The sequence below is a fragment of the Cucurbita pepo genome, chromosome LG12 (assembly GCF_002806865.2).
Source record: "Cucurbita pepo subsp. pepo cultivar mu-cu-16 chromosome LG12, ASM280686v2, whole genome shotgun sequence".
Classification (NCBI taxonomy): domain Eukaryota; kingdom Viridiplantae; phylum Streptophyta; class Magnoliopsida; order Cucurbitales; family Cucurbitaceae; genus Cucurbita; species Cucurbita pepo.
In genome coordinates this window covers 6601460-6615841 of record NC_036649.1, presented here as the reverse complement: position 1 = coordinate 6615841, position 14382 = coordinate 6601460, and the positions used below count along the sequence as shown (strand labels likewise).

Below are 14382 nucleotides of genomic sequence, written 5' to 3'. Positions count from 1 at the left end.
TTAACCCGTGGTTATTATGGATTACTTACGAAACTTTGCGTTATATGCAAGTCGTCTAGGATGGATGTTCTAAATTTTTGAATTTAATAATTATATAATTGGGAAAGAAAAAAAAAAAAATCATGATCAAGTATGATCCATACAAAATAATGGAGCTACTGATACCTGTTATGGATCCACCAAAGTTTTACATCCAGGCTTGTCTAATTATACATGGCAAGCTTCACACAATCATACCTCCTCTCTGTTTCTTTCAGCAACTTACCTCTTGAACTTCAATACATTGTGTGTGAAACCATCATGCGTTCGGTACCGACGATGGTGGACGACATCTCGTGACTTGCTGCATTATTATTGGTAGCATACAAAGGGCCATGGCAAGGAACAAATCAATAGCACCTGGTTGGGGAAGAGAGTAACAGGATAACAAGATGTTTGAGGGGTACGAGCGGAGACGGGTTAGAGTAAACGACACTCAGGACAGTTCTTTATCCGACGGAGTAGTCGACTTTCTCCTCCTGACAGTTCTCTTGGCGACGGTGACTTTGGCCTTGCCTTCAGCTTCAGCATTTGGCTGTTGCTGGTTGGTTTTATTTGATGATTTGATTTCACGCCGGAGCCTCAATATCTCACCCTTTGCAGATGCCAAGTCTGCTTCTAGTTTCTTCGCCATGTTCTCGAAACTGTCCCTTTCTTTTCCGAGTTTCATGACGATGTTATGGGCGTCTTCCAAGTTTTCCTGTGCTTCAATGGCGGCGTTCTTTTGATCTGTGACACTCCTACGAAGCACTTCTTTCTCGTCTTCGAGATTCGTCACGTGGGAATTCGACTTCTCCAATTCTTTAGAAAGTAACAATGCATTGCGGTTCATCTCATCAAGTGACTTGATTGCTTCTTCCAAATCTGTTTCAAGACACTTTCTTGCTTCCTTGTCCTTCACATTTTGCTTCTCCAACGTTTGGATTTCTTTGTTAAGAGAAACAACTACTTTCCTTTCTTCTTCTAAATCGTTACTTAGAGTTTCGGCTTTTCGATAGGCATCATCCAATTCCTTCTGTAAACCATTCCGACTTTCGATGACGACCGCGAGCTCATCGGACATATTCTTTAACTCTTTGTTCGTTTTCGTGAGAAGTTCCTTGGTTTCTGAAAGCTCATTGGCTAAGATTTCACCATTTTGTTTTGCCTCTTCAAACTTGCTTTGAAGTGAATTTCTAACTTCATCAGATTCAGCCTGCAGCCTAGAAACCTCAGACTCGAGTTCTGAGCACTTACGTTTCGACTCCTCTAACTGGTTTCCGAGATCGGAAGACTGATTTCTCGACTCGCTAAGATTCCCTCGAGCAACTTCCAATTCATCTTTCAGTATTTGTGCATTACTTGATTCTAATTCCAGCTTCTTTATCAAAACGTCTCTTTCTTGTGTCAGATCATCAATTCTTGTTTGGTTTCCATGTACTTCTTTGACAGCAATCTTAAGTTTTTCCTGCAGTTCCTGAATCTCCTGTTCTCTATCTCGTAAAAGTTCAGCATCTAACGACGCCTTCTTTTCGGCAGATAATTTCAGACGATCGTATTCATCGTTTGCATTTTCCAACTTTCTCATGTAATCATCTCTCGCGATGACCAAAGAAGCTACATTTGCGTTTAATTCATCCACCATAGAAATCTTTGTCTCAAGTTCTTCCTTATTGTTCAGAAGCTCGTCCTTTAAACGTTGAATCTCTAAACGGGCAGCATCCAGTTCGTCCTTTGCTCGATCGTACGAGGAAATCAAGTTCTTCAATTCACCTTCCTTTTCTGCAAGGGAAGAATTGATCTTTTGAATGCTATTCTCCTTATCCTCAAGCTCCAAACCAAGCAAGTTAACCCTTTCTTGTAGAAGTTCAATAGATTCGAGACTTTCTTGCAGTTTCGCTTCAAGCGTATGCTTATCTTCCTCGGCCTTCGACAGGTCATTTTGTAGGCTACTAATGCAAACATTAAGCTCTTCTATTTTCCCCTTTTCATTTCTTAACTCTTGTCCCAAGCGTCCAATGGTAAGATTGGCTGTATTTAGTTGGTTCACCAAAGAAATTTGCTCTTCCTTTGCCTTCCTTAATTGATTTGTACGTTCTTCCTGTTCATTCAGTAACTTTGCTTCATAGCTTCTCCTCATTGAAATAATGGAAGATTCCTTCTCTTTCAGTTCAGCATTCATCTGTGAATTCAAATATTGTACCATAATCATTACAGAACAAAGAACACAGAACGACGTAAAAGCGCCCCCCCGCCCCCGACAGAACTCCTCAGATAACCACATTCTTGTCGTGTGCAAAAAAGAAAAGAAGAAACAAGGAGGAGAGAATATGCTGAAAATATTTGGCAGGTGAAGAATGAGCTTACAGATTCTAACGCCATATCAGCGGCAATTTTCTCTTTTCGAGCTATTCCATAGAGTGATCCGAGCACCCCCGAACCGAAAACTCCAATTACGTTGAGTAAAGGTACAAAAGGATTTGACGGTTTCTCTATTTCGGCCGCAAGCTGTCCCAAAATAAACAAAAAAATTAAGAAAGTTTCGGGAATAGCAATCAAATTAACCATATTTTTGCAAATTAAGCAAAGATTCAGACCTCTATATTTTCGTTCCCTTCTTGAGCATTTACCTCAGTTTTCTCTGCACAGATCAAGTAGGTGTGTGAAGATTAAACAATCGATTGGTACCTATGTTTGAAAATCAATGGATCTGAAACTTGATATCACAACAAACTTCATCACAGCTATAAGTGATATTGATGCAGACTTTTAAACAATATCTGACTTCTTAAAAGCATACATCTAATTCAGAAAAAGGCATCAAATTTACTAACAAATCAACACGCAAAATATGGATAGTCTTGTTGTCTACAACTTTGCATCACGGCCACCAATTGAATAATGAAAAACAAGGAGCTACTATTCCAAATAAACTTTGAATCTTCTTCTAGGAAACAAAATCAGTCCACAAATATAATCTATTCGTATTAGAAACAACGAATCTCCACAATGATATGATATTGTACACTTTGAGAACAAACTCTCGTGGATTTGTTTTGAGTTTTCCCAAAAGGCCTCATACTAATGGAAATGATATTAATTACTCATACTAATGGAAATGATATTAATTACTCATACTAATGGAAATGATATTAATTACTTTTAAACTCGTGATCTTCCCCTAATTAGTCAATGTGAAACTACTCCTCCCAATAATACTCAACAATCCCCCTCCCCTGAGGCCTCCTTCTATGGAGCCCTCAAACAACTTTCCCTTAGTTGAGGCTCGACTCTTTCTCTAGATCCCTCGAACAAAGTACACCCTTTGTTCGACACTAGAGTCACTTTAACTACACTGTTGAGATTCACAACTTCTTTGTTTGAAACCTGAAGATTCTATTGACATGGCTAAGTTACGGGTATGACATACCATGTTAAAAACAACGGACCTCCACAATAATATGATATTGTTCACTTTGAGCCTAAGCTCTCACGAATTTACTTTTAATTTTTCCAAAAAGCCTCAAACCAATAGAGATAGTGTTCCTTACTTATAAACTCATGATCTTCCCCTTAATTAGCCAATATGAGACTACTCCTCCCAATAATCCTCAACGATCCTCATTTGGTATATATAAACACTACAGGAAAAGGTTAAATTCATAGTTACTGAGTTTGAACGAACAAAACTTAACTTATATTTCGTGGCTAACACATTGGAATTAAACAACAACACATTGGAATTAAACAACAACACACTGGAATTAAACAACAAAATTTCAGGAGTCAATAATTAATAAAGAACCACACTGCAATCACCGAATCAAGCAAGTAATATACACAATAAGGGAAACAAAGATATCCATCCATACAGCTACCTAATTGAGTTATTGCTCTAAAACTTCATACATCAGGAAATTTACAAGTGCCACCAAAATTGAACTCCTAATATATAAACTAAGAAAAATCTGTCTAATATAGAAGAAAAACTCCAGATGTTCCCCCTAGACTTAGTGAATCCATCAGAATCTCCATAAACAGAGCTATCTATCAGAAATTTCTTCGTTTGATATTCAAGCTGCCTTCACAATCATAATATTGTTAACTAACGAAACGCGCGTAAATTCATTGGACTATCATTTTCACAAATTGCTGAACTTAAACCTAATCAGATTGATACTCGTCTCGTCAAATTCCAAAACAACCACATTGCAAAAAGAACAAGCAACGGGACCAATTTACCTTGAGCCGAACTTTCAAGAGCTTGAGCCTTCAATTGCAGAATCGGAAAAACTGAAATACCGAGAAACAGAATCGCCCTCCTCTTGCACAATCCATCATCGTTTAAGTAATTGTTTCGCTCCACAGCCGCCGGTACTCCGATTTTCTGTCTTGCCGCTGCATTCCTTGAGGTGAGCGAATTTGATTGCGAAGAACACGAAGAACAAGGAATCGAAGAAAATGGAAAGCGAGAAACATGAAGCGGAGCCTGGAAAAAGCAAGTGCTTCCCATTGCAAAGCCCATCATCGATTTCACAGTTCTATCTTCCACTTTATTTCCCTTCCAAGATAATTGAAGACGAACCAGAAACCTTCTTGTTTTTCCTATCCCTCGCGCCCCCACCCTCCTGCAGCGGGCTATGTCTCGCCGATAGTGAAATGACATTAATACCCTTCTTGGATTCTTTAAATTACACTGCTCCCCCATTGGCTACGGCCGTTAAACTTCCATGTCACTTTCGTAATTTCATACCGATTAGTGGTTCCACGTGGATAGTAAGAACGTGACATTTGGCATTTCTATTTAACCACTAAGAACAAGCCACGTAGGAAAAAGATCTACCTTATCCACAATCAGCTCGTTTTATGTTGCCAGGTCACTGCTTTTGTCTCCTTGAAAGGGGAAAACAGCAAAAATACCAACATTATAATGTTGTTGTTCGAGATTGGACTTCCCTTGAATTTGACTGATATCACTTAAAAATTCAAATTTAAGCGGGTCCGAATTACATTAATTTTATCATTTCAAATGTTGATAGTTTGATCAATAATTATTAAATTTTAGAATAAAAACGAATATTTTTTCATGCTGATTGTATTTTAGGGTAATCATATGACCTAATAACCCGACCAATCCAGACTAAACAGCTCAAACATAAACGTCCGGTTGTGTTATATTTTTTTAATTTGGGTTAGGTTGAATTTTTGAAAAATCCCAAATTCGATTCGTTCTGTAAGTTCAGTTTTTTTCAGTCAGAATTCAACTCTACCCTATTTTTAAACAGATCTTGATGTCGTGTAACTTGTAAATGTTTGATATTTTAATGTATGAGATTCTAGTTATTAATATAATATATATTGTGGATAATTATATCGTGTGTAATATATATAATAATTTAATAATAGAGACTGGATTAAATTATGGAACTGATTTTATTATTAGGATAATATAATATTTTAACCTAAAATAAAAAAGGAGTGGCCTCCAAAGGGCCCAGGCCCAATAAGATTCGAAATCCAATTTCGGCCCATTAATGAACAAATTTACGGCCCAATGGAAACGAGAAATTGGTCTGCGTACGTTAGCAGCAACCTTATTATATCTCCGTGTCTCACTCTCTCATCTGAACTGTCCCCTTGTTTGCTTCGAAGGCTTTATTCCTTCATCTATCTCGGATTCCTTTCGAGCTCCAGTTTTGAGAACAAGAACAAGCTTTAGCTGAATCGCGCAGTTGCAGAACTCTTTGATTTTCCACCTCTTTGCTCGAGGTAAGAGCTCGTGGTCTGATATTCTCGAAATTTTGGTTCATCTTTGAAATTAGGGCTTTTGGAGAACAACGAATCTTCGTATTGTTTGACGTTTCAATCTTCCCTTCGAATTTGTGTAACGGAGCTATGTTTGTTCGATAATATCCTGGAGTCGAGAAGGTAGAGGAGTTAGATATTGCTTTCTTTTTTTTGCCCTCTCTTATTGTGGATGAATTAGGGTTTCTAGTATATTAAATTATTTTCGGATCTCGGATGAGACACAGGGGATCTGGAGGAATATTTATTTCCGTCTGTCGGGGTAGAAGCTCGAGGTTCTTGCTGAAGATTATTGATCCGAGACGGGTTTATGGGAATTAGGGAGTAAGGTTATTTGTGTGGTCGATTGATAAGAAATATGTTATTTAAGAACGGAGGAAGCCTTTTTTGTGTTCATAATCGCAGTTTGGTTATCTGAAAATGTGGATTTTGGTATAATTTGAAAAGTGGTTGGATTTCTGAGGGGACTACCTCTGAGATTTTCTGTTGTTGTTTGATCTCAAATGGACAACGGAGAAGAAAAATATCCTTTGTCCGAGCGTTACAGTGGGAACCATCGGGAAAGTTATGGTTCTCTACCACGTTCGAAGATTCCTCACCGGGATGCTTCTTATTCAAGGCCAGTCGCCAATCAGTATGTAGATGATGACGTTGAGGATGACGATGAAGAGGAGGAAGGACTGGGTGATGAAGAGGATGAAAATGATCAGAACAATGGTTTTGCTCACACAAGTGAAGAAGTAGACGATGGCGATGATGAGGATGATTTTGATATGGATGAAGACAACAAGCAGAACAATACTGTCAAATTGGATGATGTTGATTTGGAAAGACACCCGAAGAAGCGGCGTCTGAAGAATTTGGTATCGAATTATGAACTTGCTCCTCGTATGCCAGCATCATCATCTGCGACTATGGCACAAAAATCATTTGTTGGGGGCAGAAATTCATTGACAGATTGGAATGAACACGAAACAGTTGTTCTTCTAGATGCCTGGGGCGAACGGTTTCTTCAACACGGGAGGAAAAGTCTCCGATCTGAGGAATGGCAAGAGGTTGCTGAGAAGGTGTCTGAGGTTTCTAAGATTGACAGGACTGACACACAATGTCGAAACCGCCTTGATACGTTGAAGAAGAAGTATAAGAAGGAAAAATCCAAGTCAACCGAAATGGGTGGATCTACGAGCAAATGGGTTTACTTCAAGAAAATGGACATGTTGATGTCTTCACCCCCTAACCAAGGTGGCCTCTCATGCGGGTTAGATTCGGGAGAGTACGTGTTCATGAACCCCAGAGCTTATCTGAACCGTGCAAATGGGTTCGATGAGATGAGAGACAGCCCTGATAATTCAGAATCGGATGATTGTGAAGACGATGAACTGGACGGGCTTCCCCCTAAGAAAAGAATGCATGGGAGGAACAGCGATGATGGCTCTTCATTCAGAATGCTAGCTGACTCCATTCACAAGTTCAGTGAAATTTATGAGAAAATAGAGAGCAGCAAAAGACATCAAATGATGGAGTTGGAGAAGATGAGGATGGATTTCTTAAGAGATTTGGAGCTACAGAAAAGGCAGATTATGGAGAGCGCCCAGGCAGAGATCGCGAAACTTGGGCAGGGCGACGACGACGAGGAGTACGGTGCCTCCGCCAAAAGTGCCAGTGGTTAATGTAATCTTAATCCAAAACTTGGGCAGGGCAGGCGGCGAAGAGGACGAGGAATATGTTATTCAGCTGTCTGTATAAATACATGGGAGGCCTCTCCCCTATTATTCATATTAGATGGAACCGTTCTTACTTTTGACAACAATAATAGAATTACAGGATTATTATTCACTTCCGTTCTCTTTTTTCTCATTACATGTTCCTTTTCTCGCTGCCAAAGTTTACTTGGAATTTGCAGGTTTGATTGAGGCCTTCGAAGTTCCAATGAACTATCTTACGGACCAATAAATAATGTAGTTTGTGATTGGTTATTCTGTAATTTCCCAATAGTTTGCATCTTCACTTTATTTTTTATATTTATTTATTTACATTATTTTTTATATCTATTATTTATTTACAAGAAATCAGAAGTCAGGTAAGAAGTCGAAGTTTAGCCCCCACATCAGGTAAGAAGGTCTAAACTGCCCCCACATCAGGTAAGAAGGTCAAAGTTTAGACCGTTCATACTGGTTCGATCTACATAAGAGGCGATTAGAATGAAATTCAAATCTATTTCCGGTCTCAATGAGGTAAGAAGTCAGAGTCAAAACACCCCAGCAAACTTGCTTTTCCCAGCTCCCTCTAACAAGTAAATAAGCCATTTTGTCATAATGGAGATGATGATTTGAAGCAGGAAGATGGTTAATCAAAGATGAAAGAAATGAGCAAAAATTATACATTTAATAATTCTTTTGGAGTTCAAAATGGTATAGAAAGTAGTGCAGGAAAGATGAGTAATAGGCTCAACATTTCTCTGAAAATTTTGCTTTTGAGAAACCGGATTGATGGTGAATACTCGCTCCGGCAATAGAAGAAAACCCTAGCAAAAACAACAAAATACAAAACGCTTCACAACTGATTTCACAAGTCACATACATGGGCAAGCTTTCATCGAGACATTTCATTTTTTTCCAGCTCCACAACAGTTCGCAATAAATAATAAAGCAAGGCATTCCAGCAGAAGAGATTAAGCAGCACTTGTAGGTTCGGATTTTTCTGTCTCCATCTGATCTGTAGAGGCTGAGGGCACCTCAGTCTCACCGCCTGCCTTCCCATTCGGGGTTGCGCTAGCACTGGCATCTCCCTGTTGCTGCTCACTGCCTTGAGGAGCTGGGGGAGGTGTTTCGGGAGCAGCTGGCTTGGGTTTCGTCATTATTGGTCTACAAAACCTGCAGAATGCCATTCCAAACATGAGAAAAACCGATGAGCTTACCAAACAATGCCGAGGATTTGCAGGTAACAACACTGTTTTCATGGATAGCATGCTCAAGTTGGATGCAGATATGCCCTATTTTCAAAGGAGCAAGCGGGGGCAAGGTGAAGAAAACTAATCCAATGTAGATATATCCGAAAAGGATCACTAACCTGTCGAGTGTTTCGGCTTTCTTTCTCACATCAGCAGAAAAGAGGACAGGTGTAGCATGTTTAGGTAGCGAGTCTTGGTGCTGCTTCTTCTCTCTTAACCAGGCCTCTGCTTCCACACATTCATTCAACACCTGTAGATTATTTTGATTAAGGGAACGTACGTTACACAATCACTCAAACCTAGAATTGCCTGGAAGAGATTGAAACAAGTACCTTCTGTTTCTCAGAGATGTCGATGTGGTCAAATTTTGGATCTGCTGTCACTGCTGCTTCCCTGTAACTATTGATGCAGTAAACAAGTTGATCAATCACAGTTCCTCTCTCCGTGTGCTCTTTGAAACGCTCCTCTATCGGGTCACCTTGCTGCAATCATGTTCAACGTCAGAATGCAGCCAAAGATCACGCACAAAATAAGGACAGAATATCTTGTAATGATACTTTCTTCCTTCTTAGGGAGGGAGGTCAGAAACTTGAGATATATCACTTACTTTCTTCAACTCATCAAGTTTTGCAATGTAGACTCCCTTTGTTTCATCCTCCCCATCTTCATACAGCCAATCTTCAACCTCCTGAAGTCTGGCAGAAAGCTCTTCTCTTTGTGAATCAGTGACGAATTCCTGGTATTTATCGTGCAACTGGAGAAAGAAAAAAAAAACAGAGACAAAAGACATTCGTCAGTTGAAGTGTAAATTCAATACTGAGGGAACTCATAATAAAAAACAGGTGTTGTAGCTTACCTTGTTTCTCATTTCGTACACATATGCCTCGACAGCATTTTTCTTCTCTTTGGTTTCCTCCATTACCCGATCCTGTAAAGCCATTTCAAACTCCTTTTCCACTGCCTTTTGGACATCAGCTGCTGCCAATCCACCATAAACCAATTCTACCACGGGGATGTTGGTTTTCTTTATCTTCTTCTTCGGTGCTTCAACCTGAATGACAAAAGATTAGCTAGTGTACTTGTTGACAAGAGATCAGCTAGGTGCTTCAACCTTTATCGTACTACAATACAAGAACCCCCTTCCCACAAAAAAACTAGTGTACTTGTTAAATCAAACATGGAGCACTATTTCAAGAGAAGGTAGTCAAACTCAAGTTGGGACTCAGAACCTTCAATTAATTCCCCAAATTTTGAGAGGGAAAGGGGAAAATGATTCAAGAAATTGTTGATACAATTGACAAATTGTATACCGTTTATCCAATAAAATTATAAGCCCTTTAATAAAAATGAAATATACATGTTAAGTGANAAAAATCAGAACCATAATGACGAAATAAAATGAAAAGAGAGAAAAAGATCTCGATAAAGATAATAGTAAATTAAAAAGTATGACTTAGGGAAATCAAACTGAGAAAAGAAGGTAGAGTTTAATCAGTCATAGATCTTCTCCAACTTGTTACTGTGCTAAGAACATGTAATCAGACTGTGCGTGGTTCCTATATTTGAATCAGAGCTACTCACCTTGGAATCCGTCTCCATCTGCACAGACTGGTCTCCTGACTCTACACTGCCGTTTTCAGCTCCAGCATCTGTGTTTCCCTTGGCATCTTGCATGTTAACATCGTTCTCATTAGAACTGGGAGGAGCCGCAGAATCAGCAGGAGCTTCATCAGTCTCCATTTTAGCTGACTGTTCTCTGGTGACTGGAACCTCTATTTCCTCCTCTTCTAACAGCTAAACATACAGAAATCACCGCTCAGAGAAGATTGAAGGCAAACATAGACAACAAAGTAAGGAATAAAGATCCGTGACTTACTGTTGCTGATTCAACAGAAACAATTCCATGCAAATTAAGTCGAGCCTTCACCTTCACCTTTGCCCTTCCAGCTTTTGAAGTTTGAAAAGGACCAATCTGGAAATGCACATTACCAACAATTCAATCTCCATGACTACATAATAGCAAATGCTTAAGCTACTCAATTTTTATGGTTAAACCTTACCGTGTATGTACTGATCTTTGCTTGCTGATCAGAATCAGTATAATGAACATCAACACTAAAAGTGCCAGACCTATAAAATGTAAGAGCCTTGACACTGGGTATGGGATTCCCCTTAGGGAAAACAACAGTGCTCTGCTGATTGTCCACTGCTCCATTTTGAGAATCTGAAGCAGCACCTTTCCAGGAGAGAGCTATGGAAAATGGGAAGTTCTCATTTACCTTCAAAAGGGCAAACCCACGAATCAGGAGGGAAAATGCAAAAAAAGAAAGAAAGAAAAAGAAGGTATCCAGCAAAGTATTTTTCGCAGACTTCACACGAAGATGCATTTTAAAAGTCTTGCTCAATCGCAGAAATAATCGACTCCAAAAACTACAGCTACCAATTTATAATTCTCGGTACAATAATTGTACTTCCATGTTACATAAAAGTTCATAAAAATGTTGTTACATAAGAATGAAGATGCACAGTGGGAGTAAAATAAATCTTTGTACTCAAATGTAAGACTAAGAGCATTTTGAGTAAGAAGAGTTCTAATAGAAAAGTTTGATTGTGGTCCAATCTGTGTTCTTACCTGAAATTCTCGCACTTTAAATGTGGGACTCAGGATTGCGCACTGAAGGGCACAACCTCTAGCAACACACTCGCTTGCATTCATAGTACGCCTAGGCTCCTTCTTGAAGAAGTCGGTCAATATTTTAATTATTGCTGGCACACGAGAACCTGAACCAACAACTTCAACTATGTGAATATTATCAACGGTAAGACCAGCTTCTGCAAGAGCTTGCTCCAAAGGTCCTTTCACACGTTCTAATATAGGAATGCTTATTTGTTCAAATTCCTCCCGCTTAATGATTCCTCTCACATCCTTCTCATCCATCAAACATTCTATGTTCAAAGGTGCCACAGGGTTTGCACTAAGAACTTTCTTAAGCTTCTCACACGCAGTTCGGAGCCTAAGACAAGCCCTTGCATTCTGATAAACATTTATTTTGTACTCATCCTTGAACTTTTCTGCAAAGTGATGAAATAATACCTCATCAAAATCTCTGCCACCAAGAGACTGATCAGATGAATGGGCCAACACTTTCAATTGCCCCTTCTTAAAGCCTGCAATGCACACTTGCATGCTTGCATGTCCAATATCAACAAATGCCACATTCAACTGGTCATTTTCAGGCAAATCAGTTTTATATATACCATAAGCCAAGGCTGTTGCAGTCGTTTCGTGTATCAATCGAAGGGGATGCAACCCAGCAATTGTAGCTGCATCCAATACAGCCCTTCTCTGAAGATCAGTGAAATAAACTGGGATTCCAATGCAGCAGTCAGCCACTGCTGAGTTGAGATTTTTCTCAGCGATACCTTTAAGATTCGAAAATAGCATCCCCAAAACCTGGGTTGGGGTAAACGTTTTTACTTCACCCAGGTAGCGCACGTGAACTAAAGGAAATCCATCAGGCCCTTCTACTACAGAAAATGGCAATGACTGAAGATCCTTCTGCAATCCAGGATCAGAGAATTTCCGCCCAATCAATCTCTTAATCTGATAGATTGAATTCTTGATGTTCATCATAATGGACGCTGCCCCAGCTGTCCCAATAAAGCGCTGCTTGTCCCCAAAGCTGACAATACCTGGAGTTTCCCGCTTGGATTCATCATTGAGAACAACATCAATACCTCGCTGCCTTGCAACAGCTACAATGCAGCTCTCGTTACCAAAATCAAAACCAACAACGCTCATCTTGCAAAAGATTGAACCGGTGTGTCAAAAACAGTCGGTCTGTCAAGAAAAAAATAGAACCTGAAAATATTAATGAATGTTGTTATTATCAAGAAAAATATTTGCAATCGTTCTTCCTTAAAAAACACCGTACCAGTGATCATTATAACGAGTATTATTATCGTGCATATTTTAGTGTAACTTGTTCGCAGGAACTATAGTAGTAGCAAATCAGTACGCCATCTTGCACATTGGATTGGACAAACTCGTTCAAATAAAATTCAAACAAATAAATGAAACAAGAAGCACTACAGCCACGATCCAACTAGAGCAATCCGTTCATTTCATCGTATAACTCGAGTCCGTATACACCTAAAGACTTACTATCACGCCATTATGTGGCCAACATTTCAAGAGACGGATCAAACAACGAAACTACACAACACATTAAATACATGAAATAACCACCAATAAGTAACATATCAAACTAGGTCGAGATGCTTCAACCAGTAATTAAAGCTAATAACATCAATAAAAAGTGAAGCAACAAATCCATTTCCGCAAAACGGTAATACAAGCACAATTCATATGAAATTACAACACACCGAATCTGAACTACACAAACCAAAAAAACGCAAACAACTTCAAAATGCCCGAATCGACGAAGCAAAAGTCTCAGATCTACAGCTCGATATATCAAGAAACCCTGAATCAGATACAATATCAGCGTACGGAAACAAACCTTCAAAGTGATCGGAGGAGCAAGAAACAAGAGAAGAAAAAGATGACAGATTGAATTCTTGGGTTCTGGAAGTCTCCACAAGACCGCGCTTACACACGAAGACAAGTCGCGCGAGGTGCCAGGAGAGAACTTATAAACGAAAGGGCTACGTACCACTCTTGAGGGCTTTCGGTGGGATTTTGAAGTTTACTTTTAATATTCGTTTTTTTATTTTATATTAAGCTTTCTCAATTTTTTTTATTTATTATTATTTATTTTTTAATTATTCATTGATTCAATGTGCAGCCCTTAGAATTGGAACGGTCGAGGTCCTAGAATCGTCTAGAGCGATATTAAAATTCTAGAAAGTTCTAGACGCACTGTGCCTTTCAGATTCCTCGTTTGTTGTACGCTGGGCTGGGCCGGGCTCCGCACTTGGAGACATTCTTGGGCCCAGCAGGCTGCCGATGCCTCAACATTATTTTATTCTTTTTTTATTATTATTTGTATAATTTAATTTATATCGGAAAATATAATTATTAATTTACGACGAAAGCTTATTATTTATAGAGTTTTTTAATATATTATTTGTAAGTTTTATATATTATCTACATTTAAATATTACTACGTATAAATACCAAATTAATTCATATATGAAAATATAATTATTAATTTACGATGAAAGCCGATTATTTATAGATATTTTAGATGGGTTGATTAACAATTTTTGTTAACTACAAAATATATCTATATTGTATTTGAGAGGTCTGTTTATAATGTTGGATAATGAAAGTCCTACATCGGCTAATTTAGGGAATGATCATAAATTTATAATCAAATGAATACTCTTCCCGTATGAGACATTTTGGAGAATCCCAAAGCAAAATTATGAGAACTTATGCTAAAAGTGGACAATATCATACTATTGTGGAGAGTCGTGTTCATGTAACATATAACAGTTGAGTATTGTTATATATCAATAGTTATGTCGTATGCGATAATTATTAGGTTGAACATAAATTTAAAATAAAAATAAGTTATAATTTATAAGTCATTAAACAAAAAAAAAAAAAGTAATTAATTAAAATTTTATTTATTTATTTCCCA

General features: G+C 38.6%; 3 protein-coding genes across 5 annotated transcripts; 1 reads left to right on the top strand and 2 right to left on the bottom strand.

Annotated features, from left to right (window-relative positions):
- Positions 1-108: 108 nt before the first annotated feature.
- On the bottom strand, positions 109-4637 carry LOC111807530 (MAR-binding filament-like protein 1-1). Its single transcript, XM_023693283.1, has 4 exons — positions 4261-4637; positions 2616-2659; positions 2386-2526; positions 109-2200 (listed from the first exon to the last, which is right to left on the bottom strand). Exons 1-4 carry the CDS (start codon positions 4544-4546, stop codon positions 476-478), a joined length of 2196 nt encoding a protein of 731 aa, XP_023549051.1. The 5' UTR covers positions 4547-4637; the 3' UTR covers positions 109-475.
- Positions 4638-5646: 1009 nt separating this feature from the next.
- Positions 5647-7659, top strand: LOC111807164 (trihelix transcription factor ASIL2-like). Of its 2 annotated transcripts, none has more exons than XM_023692755.1 (2): positions 5647-5787; positions 6051-7659. In XM_023692755.1, the coding sequence occupies exon 2, from the start codon at positions 6327-6329 to the stop codon at positions 7491-7493; it is 1167 nt and encodes a 388-aa protein (XP_023548523.1). In that variant the 5' UTR covers positions 5647-5787; positions 6051-6326; the 3' UTR covers positions 7494-7659. The 2 variants fall into 2 exon arrangements, with proteins under 2 accessions (XP_023548523.1, XP_023548522.1); XM_023692754.1 differs by having other exon boundaries at positions 5647-5946.
- Positions 7660-8189: 530 nt separating this feature from the next.
- On the bottom strand, positions 8190-13470 carry LOC111806792 (heat shock 70 kDa protein 15-like). 2 transcript variants are annotated; one of them, XM_023692251.1, is made up of 10 exons: positions 13297-13470; positions 11406-12635; positions 10834-11052; positions 10650-10745; positions 10355-10567; positions 9630-9824; positions 9381-9527; positions 9106-9255; positions 8893-9023; positions 8190-8696 (listed from the first exon to the last, which is right to left on the bottom strand). In XM_023692251.1, the coding sequence occupies exons 2-10, from the start codon at positions 12573-12575 to the stop codon at positions 8495-8497; spliced, it is 2523 nt and encodes an 840-aa protein (XP_023548019.1). In that variant the 5' UTR covers positions 12576-12635; positions 13297-13470; the 3' UTR covers positions 8190-8494. The 2 variants fall into 2 exon arrangements, with proteins under 2 accessions (XP_023548019.1, XP_023548020.1); XM_023692252.1 differs by having other exon boundaries at positions 11406-12614.
- Between the last annotated feature and the right edge of the window lie 912 nt (positions 13471-14382).